Below are 19864 nucleotides of genomic sequence, written 5' to 3' on the forward strand. Positions count from 1 at the left end.
GTTCGATCCCCGGCACCCCACAGGATCTCCTGATCCCCGCCAGAAGGGATCCCTGAGTGGAGGCAGAGCCAGGAGTAAGCTCTGGGCACGGCTCGGTGTGGCCCCCAAACCAAAACAGAGAGGGGGCTGGCTGGAGTGACAGAACAGCGGGGATGGCGTTTGCCTTGCATGTGGCCAACCTGACTTCAATTTCCTGGCATCCTATAGTGTCCTCCGAGCACTGTCAGGAATAATTCCTGAGTGCAGAGCCAGGAGTAACTCAAAAATACGAGCGAGTGAGTGAGAGAGAGAGAAAGAGAAACAGAGAGACAGAGACAGAGAGACAGAGAGACAGAGAGGAGGGCGGAGGGAAGGAGGATAGGAGGGAGGGAGGGAGGGAGGGAGGGGAGCACTGAATGGGGGAGCTGGAGAGACAGTACAGTGGGCGGGGAGCTTGCCTTGCACGTGGCCGGCCCAGGTTCAATCCCTGGCATCCCATACGGTCCCCCGGGCACCACCAGGAATACTTCCTGAGTGCAGAACTAGCCCCTGAGCCCCTGATCATTGCCAGGTATAGCCCCCAAGAAACAAAACCCCCCAAACCTAAATGGAATCAGGTGGACTGATCTCTCTTCCAGGATTACTGAAATACTGACGTTTCTGTTAGCAGCATCTAGAGATGGCAACTATGGTATATATGGGGTTCTTTGAAGTCTTCATTTAAGGTCTCAGAGTTTCACAACCTTTACAGACCTTCAGCGCCCCTGACTGAATAGGGAGGAACTGAAATCTTAAAGCAAAAGGACATTCTCGTTCATTTTTTTTTTTCTTTTCAGGTCACACCTGGCAATGCACAGGGGTTCCTCCTGGCTCTGCACTCAGAAATCACTCCTGGCAGTACTGGGGGACCATATGGGATGCTGGGAATCGAACCTGGGTTGGCCACATGCAAGGCAAACGCCCTCCCCGCTCCAGCTATCGCTCCAGCCCTCATTTGGTTTTCGAGCTGGGATTCAACCCAGTCACACACGAGTCAGGTGCTTTATTCCGGAACCACTCTCCCTGCCAAATGACATTAAACTTTTTTTGGGGGGAGGGGGTGCAATCCAGGAGGTGCTACTCATGACGGCATCTGGGGACCAAAAGTGGTGCCCAGGGATTGAACTGGGGTCAGCTGCCTGCAGAGTAGCACCTTAACATTTGTGCTCTGTTACCCCGTTAACACAAGTCTGTGTGTGTGTGTGTGTGTGTGTGTGTGTTTTGATTTGTCCTATTTTCCCCCTTCTCCTTTTGAAACTAGGTAAAATAAAGATGTGGACAGGGGGCTGGAGCGATAACACAGCGGGTAGGGCGTTTGCCTTGTACTCGGTTGACCCAGGTTCGATTCCCAGCATCCCATATGGTCCCCTGAGCACAGCCAGGAGTGATTCCTGAGTGCATGAGCCAGGAGGAACCCCTGTGCATCGCCAGGTGTGACCCAAAAAGAAAAAAAAAAGAAAAAAAAAAGATGTGGACAACACCCTTTGGACCACACAAATGACAGACAGGCTTGGAATGTCTCTAGGAAGCTATTCTTCACCCAGGGAATCCCAAGTGGGCCATAACTACCCTGGCCCTCGATCCGCTGGGAAAATGTCAACGTCATACACACATACTCCAACCCCAGCTAGGAAAATGTCAAATTCACACACACACACACACACACACACACACACACCCTTGATCAGCTTGGGAAATGTCAAACACCGCACAAACGTGTCTCCCGTTCCCACCACACACCTACTCCACTAAAGGCTGCTCTGAGGACAGTTTGCTTGCGACAGCTTTCCCTGGCAGCTGCAACCAGGGCACCTCATCCCTGTTGAGGGGACCAGTCACAATGTACAGGAAGAAACGGGAGGCTCCCAGGGCGAGGAACGCGGTTACTCAAGGGAGCTGAGGCAAGGCAGGGTCAGGGACGGGGGGAGAACGCCTTGCCTTGCATGCGAGAGACCCCGGGCACCACGGAAAACGAAGAGGAGCTAGAGAGAGTAGAGGGGTGAGGGGGGGGGGCCCGTTTTGCCTGTGGCCGACCCTGGTGCACTGCCGGAGAGACCCCGGCATCGAAGCTGGGAGAACCCCTGAGCCGGGCAGGGCCCCAAACAGTCGGACAGAGCGACTGGTGCAAGACAGAAAAGGCAAGATGAACAGTGAGTCCAACAACTTTATGGAGAAAAATCCTCTGTGTTTAATTAACCTCATCAAACCGTGGAAAGCTGGGGCCGGAGCGATAGCACAGCGGGGAGTGTGTTCACTTTGCATGTGGCCGACCCGGGTTCGATTCCCAGCATCCCATAGGGTCCCCTGAGCACTGTCAGGGGTGATTCCTGAGTGCAGAGCCAGGAGTAACCCTTGTGCATTGCCAGGTGTGACCCAAAAAGGAAAAAAAAGCAAAACAAAACATGGAAAGCTGGGGCTGGAGTGATAGCACAGCGGGGAGGGTGTTTGCCTTGCACGTGGCACCTGAGCTTGCACCCGATCTTGATCCCCGGCATCCCATAGGGTCCCTCGAGCACCACCAGGAGTAATTCCTGAGTGCAAAGCCAGGAGTAACCCCCAAGCATCACCAGGTGTGACCCAAAAAAGCCAAAAAAATTTTAAAAAATCCTTAAAAACAAAAGTGTGAGCAGATGGTATAATGCTGTTGACAGTTCTCATGAAGATGACAGGGCTAGAGTACTATCACGGGTAGGAAGGAGGTTTACAGTGACTCACTAATAGTCATATTGAGGAATAACAAGACATGTTACCAAATGGGGAAAATTAAGTCACAAAGAATCCAAAAATGTTTTTTTTATTTCAAACTCCCAGGAGACAATAAAAACCATAGATACTATTTATAAAACACGTAAATGCTCTCAGGACATTAAGTCATTTTGTTGTTGTTGTTGTTGTTGTTGTTGTTGTTTGGGTCACATCCGGTAGTGCTCTGGGGTTACTAGTGGTTCTGCACTGAGGAATCACTCCTGGTGGTGGTGCTCGGGGGACTATATGGGATGCTGTGGATTGAACCCGGGTTGGCTGCGTGCAAGGCAAACACCTTACCCGCTGTTTTATCACTCCAGCCCCGACATTCAGCTTTATTAGACAGAGGTTTGCCCACTAGAAAGTATAATAGACTATTCAGTAGATTCTTTTGGGGATGGAAATATTACTTTCTGTCACTGTCACTGTCCTCCCGTTGCTCATCGATTTGCTCGAGCGGGCACCAGTAATGTCTCTATTGTGAGACTTGCTATTACTGTTTTTGGCACATCGAATACGCCACGGGGAGCTTGCCAAGCTCTGGGAAGAAATTTTTTTTCATGTGGCTGTGCTCAGGACTTACTCCTGACTCAGTGCTCATTTCTGCCGTGATCATAGCGGTGCTGGAACCGGGGCTGGCTCTGTGCAAGGCAAGCGCCTTAACCTCTGTATTATCTCTTTAATACTGGGGGAAAAATTATTGAGGATTCTCGGACCCTCAACAATCAATCTGTGGGGGTGGGGGACGGGGGGTGATGGGAGGGAACCTGGGGACACTGGCGCTGGGAAACGTGCACTGGTGGAGGGATGGGTGTTGGAACCCTGTATGACTGAAATGTAATCATGAACAGCTTTAGAATGGTCTATCTCACAGTGATTCAATTAAAAAATATTTTAAAAAATCTATCTACGGGGCTGGAGCAATAGCACAGCGGGGAGGGTGTTTGCCTTGCACGAGGCCGACCCGGGCTCAATTCCCAGCATCCCATAGGGTCCCCCGAGCACTGCCAGGGGTGGTTCCTGAATGCAGAGCCAGGAGTAACCTCTGAGTATTGCCGGGTGTGACCCCAAAAAAAAAGCAAAAAAAAAAAATCTATCTACATTAAAAAAAAAAAAAAAGAAAAACCCAACCAATCTGCCAAATCAAGCAAAATAGGAATGGTGTATAGAGTCAGAAAGTAGCTTGCGGGCTGGAGTGATAGCACAGCGGGTAGGGCGTTTGCTTCGCACGCAGCCGACCCGGGTTCGATCCCCAGCATCCCATATGGTGCCCTGAGCAGGAGTAATTCCAGAGTGTAGAGCCAGGAGTAACCCCTGTGCATCGCCAGGTGTGACCCAAAAAGCAAAAAAAAAAAAAAAGTAGCTTGGTAAGCTGCATCTGAAGAAACGTTTCCGCTTTTGGTTTGGGTTTTATGGCTCAGGTTCAGGGACTGCGCCTTGGTTAGGGCAGGGAAAGCAGGTGCCCGACCCCCCGTCCTACCTCTCCGGCCCTGGAGGGCTTGCTAAGTCTCACTCCATGGGTCTGGGGTTCCTCCTGGCTCTGCACTCGGGAATCACGCCTGGCGGTGCTCCGGGGACCGTGGGGGATGCCGAAATGGAACCCGGGTCAGCCCGTGGGCAAGGGCAAGGCCCTCCCCCGCTCTGCTGTTGCTTGGGGCCCAGACCGTGCCTTTGTAAAATGTCCCCCGGAGACACAGAGCACTGGTCCCAAGGCCCTACTTGGGATCTCCTCGGAGAGACAGCTGATGAAGAGCCCCAGAGTCAGAGAGAGCAATTACTTAAAGCTACCTTGGGGATCGGGGAGGAAACGGCTGAGTGCTTGCTTTGCAGGGGAGGGGAGGGGGGAGAGGGGGAGGGAGGGGGAGGGGGAGGCCTTGACTCTATCGCTGGCACCGCATATCCGAGTCCCACCAGTATGGCCTCCCTCCAACCGTAATGTAAATACATGCATTTATACATTTGGGCTGGAGCAAGAGGACAGAGGCTAAGGCCCTGACCTTGCCCGTGACCCCCCCACCCCCACCCCGGGCATCACCTATGACCCCTCAGGCCTGCCAGGAGCAAGCCCTGAACACAGTGCCATGTGGCCCACAAACAAACAAAAAATGTAGTTAAATAAACAAATAAAACTGGCTTGGGTCAGGTAGCTCAGTGGTCACACACCTGAGCGAAATGTTTATCTCAGTTAGTCCTCAAGGCGTACACCGAGGAGCTCGGCGTCTCGGGGCTCCTGAGCGGGTCATGAGCACGTCTCCACCCTAAGGGGTGCATGAAAGCGCTGTGCTAGACGTCTCTGCGGTGACGCTGGTGCTTGTAAGGAACTTTCTGCGGGGGCTGGAGCAATAGCACAGCGGGGAGGGCTCTGTGCTTTGCCTTGCACTCGGCCGACCTCGGTTCGATTCCCAGCATCTCATATGGTCCCCTGAGCACTGCCAGGGGTAATTCCTGAGTGCAGAGCCAGGAGGAACCCCTGAGCATTGCCAGATGTGACCGAAAAAGCCAAAAACAAAACAAAACAAAACAAAACAAAACCCCACCTTTCTGTAAGTGCTGTGTCATTTTGAAGTACGGCGGCTACCTGCTAGGAGTGACATGAAGTGGGGAAAAAAAGTGGACCCTCCAGTTACTTATTTTTGCTTTTTTGGTTCACACCCGGCGGTGCATTTATTACTCCTGGTGGTGCTCGGGAGACCCTATGGGATGCCGGGGATGAAACCGGGGTCGGCCACGTGCAAGGCAAACACTCTCCCCGCTGTGCTATCGCTCCAGCCCCCTCCAATTATTTTATAAATGATTAACTCAAACCTCGAACCTCAGGCCTGGATAACACGGGCCTCCTATTTGGAGCACGAGGAGATGGACACTGAGGACAGTGATGCCCGCGGTGCAACTGTGGGGAAACTTCCTGGGCCCCTGGGAAAGATGCGCACCTGGGCAACAGGGGGCGGGGACAACGGGCATCCTCAGCCCTGGCCAGCCCCCCCCACCCCCTCTGCCCCCACCTCTCTCTGGGACTCTTCCTGACTCCTCTCTCGCCGCACCCCACTAGGGCCGGCCCTCGGGGATGACTCACTTTCCCTCAGCGCCACTACATGCTTGCTAACTCTCTGCAGGAATGCTCTCTCTCTCTCTCCCCCCCCCTGTGTCTCCCCCTCTCTGTCTCCCCCTTTCTCTCTCTCTCTATCCCCCTCTCTCTTCGTCTCTCTCCCCCTCTCTCCCCCCTCTATCTCTCCCTTTCTCTCTCTCTATCCCCCTCTCTGTCTCTCTTCCCATCTCTCTCCCTCTCTCTCTCCCTCCCTCCCTCTCTCCCTCCCTCCGTCTCTCTCCCTCTCTCTCCTTCCTCCCTTTCCCTCCCTCCCTCTCTCTTCCTCTCTTTCCCCCTCTCCCTCCTTCCCTCTCCTCCCTCTCTCCTTCTGTCTCTCTCTCCTTCCCCCTCTCTCCCTCCCTGCCCGTCTCCCTCCCTCTCCCCCTGTCCCTCTCCTTCTCCCTCCCTCCCTTCCTCTCTCTCTCCTTCCCTCCCTCTCCTCCCTCTCTTCCTCTCCCTCTCTGTCTCTGTCTGTCTCTGTCTCTGCGATCTCACTTGAGGCTACCTACTGAAGGGAAACCCTCTGGCCCGGGATTCGGCCCAGTGGTTGGGAGCTGCCTTGCAGGTACTTGTGTGCTGGGTTCCTGGAATCTACCCACGTTGTTCGGAGTTCAGCCTCAGTGCCACAACAAAGGGTGATCCGGGTGACCCCCCCCCACCCCCATGGTAACAGCAAAGGGAAAGGGAAAACAACCTGCCACCCGGAAACTTCAGGCCCTGACCCGATTTGTGGCTATGCCTTAGAATAAAGTCAGAAAATGTGGAACAGGGGCCTGGGACAGAGGGGGGGGGGGGGGGGGCGGGGCTAAGGTACTTGCCTTGCACGGGGCCAACCCTGGCTTCATTCCTGGCCCTGTGTACGGCCCCTGAGCCCCGCCAGGGGTCAGCACTGAGCACGGCGGCTCTGGGCGTGGGCCCCCAACCAAAACCAAAGAGTTAAAATGTAGGAAAACAAAATGAAGAATGGGGTCCTCGGGGTAGGGGGAACCCCACAAAAATTTAAATTTTTTTTTTTTGCTTTTTGGGTCACATCTGGTGATGCACAGAGGTCACTCCTGGCTCTGAACTCAGGAATTACCCCTGGCGGTGTTCAGGGGACCCTATGGGATGCTGGGAATCGAACCTGGGTTGGCTGCATGCAAGGCAAACGCCCTCCCCGCTGTGCTATCGCTCCAGCCCCATTTTTAAATTTTTTTTTCTTTTTGAACCACCAAAAATTTAAACTATCAAATCTACTCCACACTTCTAGAACTGGAAGAGGACTTGAGCATCATTCTGAAACTTCCCTCACTTTTTGGGTTTTGATTTTGGGTCACACCCAGCATGGCTCAGGGTTAATCCCTGGCTCCCCTGCTCAGGGATCACTCCTGGCGGGTCTAGGGGGCACTGGGGATTTAGCCGAGTCAGCTGCACGCAAGGCAGATGCCCCACCTGCTGTTCTATCTCTCCCGTTCCCCCAACTCCTTATCTTACAGAAGGAGATTTTGGGGGCCTCACTGGTTGGGAAGTTCCCTTGGCTTACTTAATGCTGCTTAGTTTCTATCCAGTTTAGCTTTTTTTCAGCTTTTTTCCCCCCCTTTTTCTCCCCTCCCTGCTGTGCTATTGCTCCAGCCCCTACCCAGTTTAGCTTTGGTCTCTTTGTTTGTTTGTTTGTTTGTTTGTTTTATTGCTTTTTGGGTCACACCCAGCAGTTCACAGGGGTTCCTCCTGGCTCATGCACTCAGGAGTTACTCCTGGCCATGCTTGGGGGACCATATAGGATGCTGGGAATCGAACCCAGGTCGGCCGCATGCAAGGCAAATGCCCTCCCCGCTGTGCTATCGCTCCAGCCCCTAGCTTTGGTCTCTTTATTAAAAAAAAAAAAAACATTGGGCTACATTAGCATGCGACAGGGACAAATGGAGACGTGACTGGCGCCCTCTCGAGCAAATCGAAGATCAAGGGGATGATAAGCGATACAAGTGATATAATTAAAAAAAAAGCAAACAAACAAACAAACAAAAAACCAGTTGGGTGGGTGGGGCACACCCAGAGATGCTCAGGGGTCACTCCTGGCAGAGCACTTCTGCACTCAGGAATTACTCCTGGCAGAGCTTGGGGCGACTGTCTGGGACGCCGGGGATCGAAGCTGGGTCGGCTGCGTGCAAGGCCAGGCAAGCGCCCGAGCGGCTGTGCTACTGCCCCGGCCCCCTAGTTTCGGTGCCTCCACGGAGAGAACTTCCCGTGCGACCCGAAGGGAGCGCCTGGCTCTGGGTAAAGGCTTCTGCTCCGAAGGGCTCTGGGGACCGGGCGAGTGGGACTGCCTGTGCTCTCCATGGCTGCAGCCCTCAAGGAGGCTAATTTGGAAGCGCTGCGGGAAGGATCGCTGCCACCTCCCGGTGCCATTTTTGCTCAGTGGCAGAGCCAAGTCACAGCCGCGGCCAAGTCTCGAGACAAACACGCCCACGGGGGAGGTGGCCATCTGCTCCACTTGGGCAACTCCGACGGACTCTGGGTACCGGACGACGGCATCTTGGGTCTGACCACAGGCAGGGAAGGGGGAGTCCGAGGCCAAGGACGTTTCCTCCCTCCACCCCCCCCACCGGCGCCCTACAGACACCCCCGCCCTCGAGCAGTCACGGGCAAGGGCACCTGGGTTAGGTAAAAATGGGTGGGAGCCAAATTGCGCAACCTTTATAGGCTCCTGTTCCTTATCTGCGCGGGGAGATAACAGTGCAGTGAATGTCTCCTGGGGAGAGAGCAGATTTAGGCGGGAACTCTGTCGAATGCTTTGGAGAGGGTCTGGAATGGAGCAAATCAACCCTAAGTGTCAGTTATTATCACTAAGGGAGGGGGCACTCCGCAGGCCTGAGTAAACGCTTTTTTTTTTTCTTTTTTCTTTCTTGGGTCACACCCGGCGATGCTCAGGGGTTCCTCCTGGCTCATGCACTCAGGAATCACTCCTGGCAGTGCTCAGGGGACCCTATGGGATGCTGGGAATCGAACCCGGGTCAGCCACGTGCAAGGCAAATGCCCTCCCCGCTGTGCTATTGCTCCAGCCCCCTGAGTAAACTCTTGGCTCTGACTTTTTCCCCCCCCCCCCAGGTTATCCCCGCCTTGATTCAATGATAACATCACTTCTGGGTTTTGGTTTTGTTTGTTTGTTTTGTGTTTTTGCTTTCTGGTTCACACCCAGCGATGCACAGGGGTGACTCCTGCCTCTGCACTCAGGAATTACCCCTGGGGTGCTCTCACTGGGGATGCTGGGAATCGAACCCAGGTCGGCCAAGTGCAAGGCAAACGCCCTCCCCGCTGTGGTATCGCTCCAGCCCGGTATCACTTCTTAAAATGGGATTTTTTTGGACTTTCTTTTTTGGGCGGTTGGTTTGGGGCCGCACCCGGCAGTGTTCTGGGCTTCCGGCTGGCTCTGTGCTCTGGGATCCCTCCTGGTGGGCTCGGGGCCGGGAACTGAATCGGGGTCTGGTGGAGTGCACGGCAAGTGCCTTAGCCCCTTAGTATCTCTCCGGCTCCAGAACCCCACTTCTTTCCTGAGATTAGGATTAGGCTTCTTGACTCTTAAAACACTTGTGATTGGCCTTGAACCCTAAAGCAAGTCCCCGTGGAGAGCATGATGTGGGGTGGAACCGTCATATTTCCTTGCTAACAGCCCTGATTCTACTGCATTTGTGGTAGATGTGATCGTCTTTCCAGCGATTCAGCTTTATTTCAGGGGGGTGGGGTGGGGGTGAGGGTGGGTGCAGGGTCATTCCTGCCAGTGAGTGGGAGACTGCTGGCTCTGTGCTCAGGGTCACTCCTGGGGTCACTCGTGGGGGACTTGTACGGTGCCAGGGAGCACACAGGTGTTGACCGCATGCACGGCAAGCACCTTAACCTCCATAGTAACTCTCTGGCCTTTTTTTTTTTTCTTTTTTGGGTCACACCCGGCGATGCACAGGGGTTACTCCTGGCTCTGCACTCAGGAATTACTCCTGGCGGTGCTCAGGGGACCCTATGGGATGCTGGGATTCAAACCCGGGTCAGCCACGTGCAAGGCAAATGCCCTACCCGCTGTGCTCTCGCTTCAGCCCCGTCTCTGGCCCTTCTTAGTTCATTCATTTAAAAAATTTATATATATATATATATACACATATATTTATATATATATTTTTGCTGGGGATCAAACCAGGAATCTCACACATGTATGAAGTTTGTGTGCCCGTGAACAACATTCATGACAGCCCTACCCCTTAAGAAACAACCTACCTACTTTTTCTTTTTCTTTTATGGGGACACTCCTGGCAGTCCTCAGGGGTTACTCCTGGCTCTGCACTCAGGAATTAATTACTCCTGGTGGTGTTCGGGGGACCCTATGGGATGCTGGGAATTGAACTTGGGTTGGCCGCGTGCAAGGCAAATGCTCTCCCCACTGTACTATTGCTCCAGCTCCTATTTTTTAAAAACTTAATTTAAGCTTTTGGCTTTTGGGCCATACCTGGCGGTGCTTAAGGGACCATATGGGATGTCGGGGATAGAACTGGGCCGGCTGCATGCAAAGCAAATGCCCTACCCGCTGTACTATTGCTCCGGCCCCGTCTGTTTTCTTTATCAGGATAGGGTTCATACCTATCCTGGAGGGATAGTACAGCGGGTAGGGCATTTGCCTTGCATGCAGCTGACCTGGGTTTGATTCCTCCGTCCCTCTCGGAGAGCCCGGCAAGCTACCGAGAATATCCCGCCCGCACGGCAGAGCCTGGCAAGCTCCCTGTGGCGTATTCGATATGCCAAAAACAGTCACAACAAGTCTCACAGTGGAGACGTTACTGGTGCCCGCTCGAGCCAATCGATGAACAACAGGACGGCAGTGCTACAGGGTTCATACCCTGTGCTTACGGGACACGCGGGCCACTCTGGCTGGTGATGCTGGGATGGAACTGGAGGCCTCACACATGCTAAGCACACATTCTCCCAGCAGACCTCTTCCCAGACTGACCTGCTGGCCCTAAACTCTCGAAGCGCCACTGGGTAAAGTGACCGAGACGTTCATACTTCATCCACTTTAGTCAAGAAACACGTGAGGCGGGGCTGGAGCGATAGCACAGTGGGTAGGACGTTTGCCTTGTACGCGGTCAACCCAGGTTCGATTCCCAGCATCCCATAGGGTGCCCGGAGCACTGCCAGGAGTGATTCCTGAGTGCAGAGCCAGGAGTCACCCCTGTGCATCGCCAGATGTGACCCAAAAAGCAAAACAAAACAAAACAAAAGAAAACAAAAAACCAATAAGAAACACATGAGGCAATTCCCGTGCAAGAGAAAGTGTAGGAGGGAGCCTGGCTGGAGGGGAGAGGCGGGGAGCGACCCTTGGGCAAAGAGGCAATTTGAACCAAGGCCTGAAAGAGGAAAAGGTCTCAGGTTAGTGACAAGTGAAGAACACTTGGGCTGGAGTGAGAGCACAGCGGGGAGGGCATTTGCCTTGCACTCGACTGACCTGGGTTCGATCCCCGGCATCCCATAGGGTCCCCTGAGCATCGCCAGGAGTGATTCCTGAGTGCAGAGCCAGGGGTCACCCCTGAGCACTGCCGGGTGTGACCCCAAAGCCAAAAAGAGTGTGCCAAAGCGCGGAGCAGGACAGAGCTCTCGTCTGAGGAACTCGGAGAGGGTGAGCTGGCTGGCAATGGGGTCGGAGTGGTGGGCACGCGCTGACCAGCAGCGGTGGGAGGGGCGGAGTGGGACAGGCATGGGACCGGACTGCTCTGGTTGTTTTCTGGAGGGTGGACTGGTCACTTGGGTGCTTCTGGGGACAGCTGGGGGCCAGGGTGAGAAGACAAAAAATTTACTTTTGGTTTATAGTTTATGGGCCACACCCGGCGCTGCTTGCAGCGGATGTCCTGGCTCTGCACACAGGGGTCACTCCTGGTGGGGGGCTTGGGATCGAACCCAGGTCAGCTGCCCTCCAGCCCAAAGTGGGTGGGTTTATACCTGACTTAGAGGTACCCGTGCCAGGCTGCGATGGCCGGGATGCGGGGAGAGAACTGAGAAGGATGATTCCTGGCATACCAGGAAGAGCAGGGGTGTAGATAAACACGCTGAGACTTGCAGAAGATTCTGGACTCCTCAGACATCTCCCAACATCTCCTCTTTTCTTTTTTTGGGGGAGAGGGGGCTTTCTTTTGGGTCACACCTGGCGATGCACAGGGGTTACTCCTGGCTCTGCACTCAGGAATCACTCCTGGCTGTGTGGGGGGACCCTATGGGATGCCGGGGATCGAACCCGGGTCAGCCGCATCTAAGGCAAATGCCCTACCCACTGTGCTATCGCTCTAGCCCCACGATTCCCTCTCACTGCAACCACCAGCCTCTGGGTCCTGACTTCCTTCCCATCAGTTTTCTTTTTTTTTTTTTTTTTTGCTTTTTGGGTCACACCCAGCAATGCACAGGGGTCACTCCTGGCTTTGCACTCAGGAATCACCCCTGGTGGTGCTCAGGGGACCCTATGGGATGCTGGGATTTGAACCCGGGTCGGCTGCGTGCAAGGCAAACACCCTACCTGCTGTGCTATCACTCCAGCCCCCCACCATCAGTTTTCTTAATTCCTGCCTATGCTGGTTCCTCGGTGCACCATCTCCCCTGCCGTTCCCACCGCCTGAAGCCTGCCACCTCCAGCAGGGTAAACCCCTGGCCTCTGCTTGCCCTGCTCCAGAATCGACATTCTGGTCTTATTTTCTGTTCCCTCGTCTCCAGCCGCTCGGTCAAATCCACCTGAGCTACCTCCTGGTGCCCTGTATCGGTCCTTACGTGGCCAATCTGGGTTGATTCCCAGCATCCCATAGGGTCCCCTGAGCACCGCCAGGGGTGATTCCTGAGTGCAAAGCCAGGAGTGACCCCATGTGCATCGCCGGGTGTGACCCAAAAGGAAAAAAAAAGAAAAAAGAAAAAGAAGTCAAAGTTCACAAAAGGGCCAATCTTCAAATCTCATAAAACTCCATGAGTCCCGGATGGCGGTGACATCTCTTGGCCTTTTTATTGCGGTTCCTTATTGGAGGGCTTATCTCGGGGGCATTTCCTACCCCGAACAGGCAGGAGGCTGCATCTCCGAGTGCCAGGCTCCATTACTGGCACCACACGGTGCCCTCGGCGTCCCAAGCAGGGTGAAGTGTACTTAGTGCCTCTCGGCCTTCGCCCAGAGCCGGGGGACTGGACACTGGACTGAACAACTGCTGGGATGAACTAGTTCAAGGAGTGAGGTTTTCGAGAGTACTATCTGCCAGCACCAGGGAGCACTGCAAAACCCCACCAAATGCTTTGCTTGGGTGGTGTGTGTGTGCACTGCAAAATACCACCAAATGCCTTGCGTTGGGTGGTGTGTGTGTGTGTGTGTGTGTGTGTGTGTGTGTGTGTGTGTGTGTGTGTGTGTGTGTGTGTGTGTACTGCAAAACCCCACCAAATGCCTTGCGGTTGGGTGGTGTTTGTATGTGCGTGTTGTGTGTGTGTGTGTGTGTGTGTGTGTGTGTGTGTGTGTGTGTGTGTGTGTATTTGGCCACCCCGGGCTATGTCAGGGTTTAGTCCTGGCTCTGTGCTCAGGGATCACTCCTAGAGATACTTTAGGGGGCCATTTGCACTTCCAGGGAGTGAACTGGTGTTGGACTTCTTCTGCAAGGCAATTGCCTTAACCCCTAGACTATCTTTCAGACCCCAAAGCCGGGTAGCAAACAAAAGACAGGCCCCCCTCCCTGCCTAACGCCCCCCAGTCCTACCTGGCCTTTCAAAAAAAAAAAAAACACAAAACTAAGCCGACACAGAAGTTCTCTTAAGCCTATAATTTTTTTTTTTGAGCCACCCACTGGAGCGATAGCACAGCGGGTAGGGTATTTGCCTTGCATGCGGGCGGCCGACCCGGGTTCCATTCCTCCATCCCTCTCGGAGAGCCTGACAAGCTACCTGTGGCGTATTGGATATGCCAAAAACATTAACAAGTCTCACAATGGAGACATTACTGGTGCACCCTTGAGCAAATCGATGAGCAACGGGACAACAGTGCTACAGTGCTTTTTGAGCCACACCCAGCATGATCGGGGCTTCCTTCTGGCTTTGTGTTCAGGGACTCCCGATGGGGCTTGGGCCAGGAGGTGGTGGCGGGGATCAAACCCAGGTTGGCCATGCACAGATCAAGTGCTCTTTCTTCCACAGTATTTTCTGGCCTCTGAAACCTACATTTTCCTTGAAGTCTTGAATATTCAAAATCACAACTTCTGACTCAGGAGTTTTCAAACTACTCTCTTTTCTTTTCCTTTCTTTTTTTAAAAAAGTGATGCCAGGGACCAAACTCGGGGTCTCATAGGCAAGTACTTCTCTACCACTGAACTGCTACCCCAGTCCTCAAACTACTTACTTGGGATAACCAAGCTTCAACTTGGTGAATGATAAACTGTCACTGTATCACTGTCATCCCATTGCTCATTAATTTGCTCACTGAGCGGGCACCAGTAACGTCTCCATTGTGACTTGTTGTTACTGTTTTTGGCATATCGAATATGCTACGGGTAGCCTGCCAGGCTCTGCCTTGCGGGAGAGACACTCTCGGTAGCTTGCCAGGCTCTCCGAGAGGGGCCGAGGACTCGAACCCAGGTCGGCCACATGCAAGGCAAATGCCTAAACAATGCCAAAAATTTAAAAAAGAAAATAGCTTGAACACACTGCCTGCAATAAAGAAAACCAATGTTTCCTGAAATTTCCTTTTAGTTTAAATTAAACAGGTATATGTATACTGGGTGATGATATCAAACATAGTTCTGCATTCCAAGCTGGCCATGCTCACATCCCAGAGTAATTTCTTTCTTTCTTTCTTTCTTTCTTTCTTTCTTTCTTTCTTTCTTTCTTTCTTTCTTTCTCTCTTTCTCTCTTTCTTTCTTTCTTTCTTTCTTTCTTTCTTTCTTTCTTTCTTTCTTTCTTTCTTTCTTTCCTTCCTTCTTTCTTTCTTTCTTTCTTTTCTTTTTTTTCTCTCTCTCTCTCTCATTTCATTTCCTAAAAACACTTATTATTTTGTTGCTGTTTTTGGAACACACCCGACAATTGGCCACGTACATGGCAAGCACCTTACCGTGGTACTATTGTTCCAGCCCCCCTCTAAAGGAATCAATCTTCTTTCTTTCTTTTTTTTTTTGCTTTTTGGGTCACACCCGGCAATGCACAGGGGTTACTCCTGGCTCATGCACTCAGGAATTACCCCTGGCGGTGCTCAGGGGACCCTATGGGATGCTGGGAATCGAACCCGGGTCAGCTGCGTGCAAGGCAAATGCCCTACCTGCTGTGCTATCGCTCCAGCCCCTCAATCTTCTTTCTTACCACGAGTCCCAGTAAAACAGACCTCAAGCTACAGCCGAGGCCAGTCAGTGCACAGAACTCAGGGAGAGAAACAGTCCTGAGAGAAGGAAGCGACTCTCACCTTATAACATACACGGCTGCTAAAGTGGACTTGGCCCGTGGGAGATCTGCATTGAGGTGCCTTTAATTCCAATTAATTTTAAATAATTGAGTCAGGAGTCATTTTTAGACTATGGGCCTCCTGGGGACCTGGGTCAGGGTTTCCTCTCTGCTCACAGCTCCCTGAGAGACCTGGGGTCAGGAACCAGCAACTCACAAGCTTGGGAGTTCGAGCTACAATCCCTGCAAGTGACAGTATCTTTCTAAGGAGACTGTAGATTTACTGCAAGAATACACTTTTTTTTTTCCCTTTTTTGGGTCACACCCGTCGATGCTCGGGGGTTACTCTTGGCTCTTCACTCAGGAATCACTCCTGGCGGTACTCAGGGGACCCTATCAGATGCTGGAAATCGAACCTGGGTTGGCCATGTACAAGGCAAACGCCCTCCCCGCTGTGCTATCGCTCCAGCCCCAAGAATATACTTTTTTGCCCCAGGTAAGTTTACCAATTTCAGTTTTCAGTCATGTATTTAACTTTTTTTTTCCAAAAAAAATTTTTTTTTTGCTTTTTGGGTCACACCCAGCGTTGTACAGGGGTTACTCCTGGCTCTGCACTCAGCAATCACTCCTGGCGGTGCTCGGGGGACCCTATGGGATGCTGGGAGTCAAACCCAGGTTGGCCGTGTGCAAGGCAAATGCCCTACCTGCTGTGCTATTGCTCTAGCCCCAACTTTGTTGTGCGTGTGTGTGTTTTTTTTTTTGGGGGGGGGTCATACCAGGTAGTGCTCAGGGATCACTCCTGGGTGATCGGGCTCAGGTTGCTGGAGGATCGAGCGCAGGTCAGCCACAAGGTGCAAGGCTAGCGCCCTACCTGCTATCCTATCGCTCCCACCCCTAACTTATACCTAGAGAAGATTCTTGGATAGCTTGTGGCTTAGGGATGTGTCCCTAGAGAGGCAATAAGATCCTGGCTGACTTCAAAAGGAGAAACACTGAGATGGAAGGTAAGTCATGGAAGGCACAGGGCAGGCTGGTGGCTCTCGGCAGCATGGAAAATGTCACGGTCTGTCCTTGTTACGGGGCCCACTCGCGGTCCTGAGGGAACCAGAGCGACGCACTGGGATTCCCAGAAGAGAATTTCCTAGTCGTGACCCAGCCCAGGACAGTCCATCAGGAACACAAAGGCAGTGCCTGATTATGTCAGCACAAAAAAGGACAAATTCCAAGTTCTAATTCCAGTCCCAGCGCCACGGGACAGGTCGCAGGCTGAAGCCGGAGTTGAGAAGGCGACCGAGAGTTTCCTACAATGCATGTAAACACTCTTAATTACCAATTACACTGGCAGGAAATGACTGGCTTCAACGCAGGTGGCGGGAGTAGGAAGTTCAAAACCAGTGTGGGACAAACGACCTTAGACTCGGGCGCTGATACACTGGGTTTCCATCTGGGTCACACTGCACAAGTCACACAACCTAGGTCCCTTCCACCTTGAAAATGTGACCCCGGGGCCGTGAGGGGCAGGCAACTTTCATTTGGGAGAAAGGAAGAAAGATCATCTCCGTTTGCGACACAACAGGCGAGTTGCTTATTAGTCAAGGCTGTTTAAATATGAATTAATGTTTCTCTCACTATTGAGATCCAGTGAACACCCTTAGGTGATATTATATGTCAGCGGCTGAACCGACTACTGGACACATCCCAAACTTCTTGAGAGCAGTTCGGGCTTCTCACATCTGCCAAATGATCTCAAACATTTTTTTTTTCCGTCCCCACCCTTCACCCCACGGAGTTCCAACCTTTTGCCCTTGTCCCGGTCCAGTTTGCTGAATTTCTCTCACCCAACACTCCTCGCTCAAGTCCCACAACCTTCACCAAAAGTTCCCAAGACTCCAATACTTGTGTATCAGATCCTGACCTCTGAATTCCTATGAGGTAGGCAGTATCGTTCTCCTGTCACGGCTAAGAAAATGAGCACAGAGTTTGGCTTGCCAGGCGCCCTGGAGTTTTTTAAGGAATGACACTCCTTTATCTGACGGGGTTATGCTGCTGCTTCCTTATATCAAACACACACATACACACATACACACACGCACCAGGGAATCGGATGCAGTTAAAAAATAAAGCCTATAAAGCAGTTATAATACAGCTTGTTGTGACATAAATTCAGATACACCACATCCTTTGAACCATGAGTAATGCCCGCTTGGGGTAGCCAGCTGAGTTTGAAAGGTGTGGTCTGGCAGTCCTGCTTCCCAAACTCGGCAATGGAAAGAGTCGCCGGGAGTAAAATGACAGGCGCGTGGTCCCAAGGGAATGGGGTGGCGAGGGGTGTGCGGGAGGGCGAAGAAGATACTAGAAACGGGACAGAAATGAGACGCAGGTGTCATCGAAGCTGGCAAGGCACTCCATGGAGGCTCGGGGGGTTGGAAGTATGGAATATGGGGCTGAGAAGGTCCCCAGGGCTGAAATTCCCAAAGTTCAGGGGACCTCTGTCTACCGGTGAGAAACGGAGCGTGTCCAGAGGGATGCGACCAACAGCGGTGCACGCGGACGCGCGCGGCACTCGGAGACAATAAGGACAGGTGGTGGGGACACAGGTGGACCGCGGCACAGAGAGCGGGGGGCGCTAAGTGAGGGGCCCCGACGGGCACGACAGGGGTCGCCAAGAGAAAGGTGATGAGGTTCAAAGGTCACAGCGCCCCCAGACCCCAGACGACACTTGTCTTCCTCTCCAGTGCTGGCTGGTGCGCTCACCTCCGCACCCCAACAGAGCCCTCCCGGGAGGGGGGGTGTGCTCCGGGAAGGGGGGAAGGTCGCGCCCCCCCATTCCCCGGGGACTCCTGGAGGGGGCGGTGGGAGGCAGGAGGGTCCTTACCGAGGAAGATGGAGATGATGAGTCTCAGCGCCTGTTCTGACGCGCCCAGGGACGTCGACAACTTGTCCAGGTTCAGCTCTTCGGAACCCCACCGCAGCACCCTCGCAAGCTCCGGCACAATTCCCTCGGCCCCCTTAGCTGCCGACGCCATCTTAGCTCCGGGCGCCCCCCCAGGGACCCCCCCAGCTCCGCGCGCCCCGAATGTGGGCACAAGGCTGGAGCTTCACCCCCAATTCCGGCCCGGAGCCCGCCCACGGCGTGCGCATTGGCTGCGGGCCCGCCCAGTGGCGCCAGACCCGCCCGCGATTGGTCGGCGCGGCGAGGGGGCGTGGCCCCGCGCGGCAAGGTAGGCAGGGGGCGGGGCCGAGCGATTGTAAAGGCGAATGTGACTCGGGCCGGGCCCGGAGCGGGGGGCGGGGCTCGAGCGGGGGGCGGGGTCGGAGGCGGGGCTCGGGGGCGGGCGCCCGGGCGGCGATTGGCAAAGCCTCCAGCCGGCGGCGAGGTGATTGTACAACTCTGTGCTAACTGCTCGGGGGCGGAGCCCGGGAGGGCGAGAGTCCGGCCGGCTGGTGCGCCGCCCTCCCATTGGCTGAGCGGCGAGCAGGCGACAGTCGGGGCGGGGGGGCCCGTCACCCGACCGCGAGGTTACTCTCGGTCGCCGGCGCGCTGGGGTTACTGGGGCATGTAACGGGGAGGGCGGGAACGGCGCCGCCGCCTCGAGAGCGCCCCCTAACGGCACCGTCCGGCAGTTCGCGAACCGTTAGACCCGCCCGCTGTCACGCCCAAGGGGCACCCGCGAGAGCCCGGGGAACCCCCCAGCACTGCGCTGGCTCCTGTTCTTTCTGTACCCCGCTTCTCTTTCGTAGAATTTCCCGTGTCGGAACGAGACCTTCTTCCCTCCGAGAGGTGACATGGTCTTCAGATATGCCAGTTTAATATTTATTTTCATTAAAAATTTGCAGGGGCTGGAGCGATGGGACAGCGGGGCATTGCGCTTGCTTTGCACGCGGCCAATCCGGGTTCGAACCTTCCCGGCATCCCTGGCATGGGATCTCCCCCCCTCCCCGCCCCGGATCCCCACCAGGACTGATCCCGGAGCACAGAGTCCGGAGTCAACCCTGAGCACCGCCCGGTGTAGCCCACAAACAAAAAGCAAAAACTACACGTGTCACGAAGTCATACAGGTTCATGATAAAATAACTACAGAAATAAAACAAACGAAAAACCCTTTCATCTAACCCCCTTCCCATTCTTACTTCCTGTAGGAAACCACTGTTCAGGTTAAATGGACCAGGGATGTAGACACTAAGGAGAGCATTTGTCTTACACCTGGGTTTGAGCACCAGCGTTGCAAAAATAAATAACAAAAGGGGGTTGAAAATGCATTTGTTGTGTATTCAGGAACTGAGCTCTGGCAAATATAATGACGAACCTAAAGCCAGGAGTGAGGCTGTGACAGTCACATAATAGCATTAATAGCCTTAATGCTTGTTGATTGCAGTAGGAGTGAGTGCTTTGGAGGGAAGGAACAAGGCTCTACAAAGGCAGAACACTGAGTTTCCTGTAATGACAGAAATTTGCTGGACATTCTTGTCCAATTACAGCTTATGCTTTCACGGCCCTTGGCACTTTATAAAGTACTAATACCCATACTATTGCACATAATTTGATTGTCGTTGGGCCAGTGAGATAGCTCAAAGGGCAGAGTACATGTGGGAAACTCAGTGCTATCTTCCGCATCACAT

The 19864-nt window shown here is 53.6% G+C and overlaps 1 protein-coding gene across 1 annotated transcript in view; it reads right to left on the reverse strand.

The window, feature by feature from the left end:
- The window catches only part of LPCAT3 (lysophosphatidylcholine acyltransferase 3), a 46472-nt gene extending 28140 nt beyond the window's left edge, over positions 1–18332 (reverse strand). The window contains exon 1 of the mRNA XM_055141935.1: positions 18120–18332. Within this exon, the coding sequence (XP_054997910.1) occupies positions 18120–18270 (151 nt within the window). The 5' untranslated portion in view covers positions 18271–18332. The remainder of the gene's footprint in view (positions 1–18119) is intronic.
- Between the last annotated feature and the right edge of the window lie 1532 nt (positions 18333–19864).

The sequence above is a fragment of the Sorex araneus genome, chromosome 6, assembly GCF_027595985.1.
Source record: "Sorex araneus isolate mSorAra2 chromosome 6, mSorAra2.pri, whole genome shotgun sequence".
Classification (NCBI taxonomy): domain Eukaryota; kingdom Metazoa; phylum Chordata; class Mammalia; order Eulipotyphla; family Soricidae; genus Sorex; species Sorex araneus.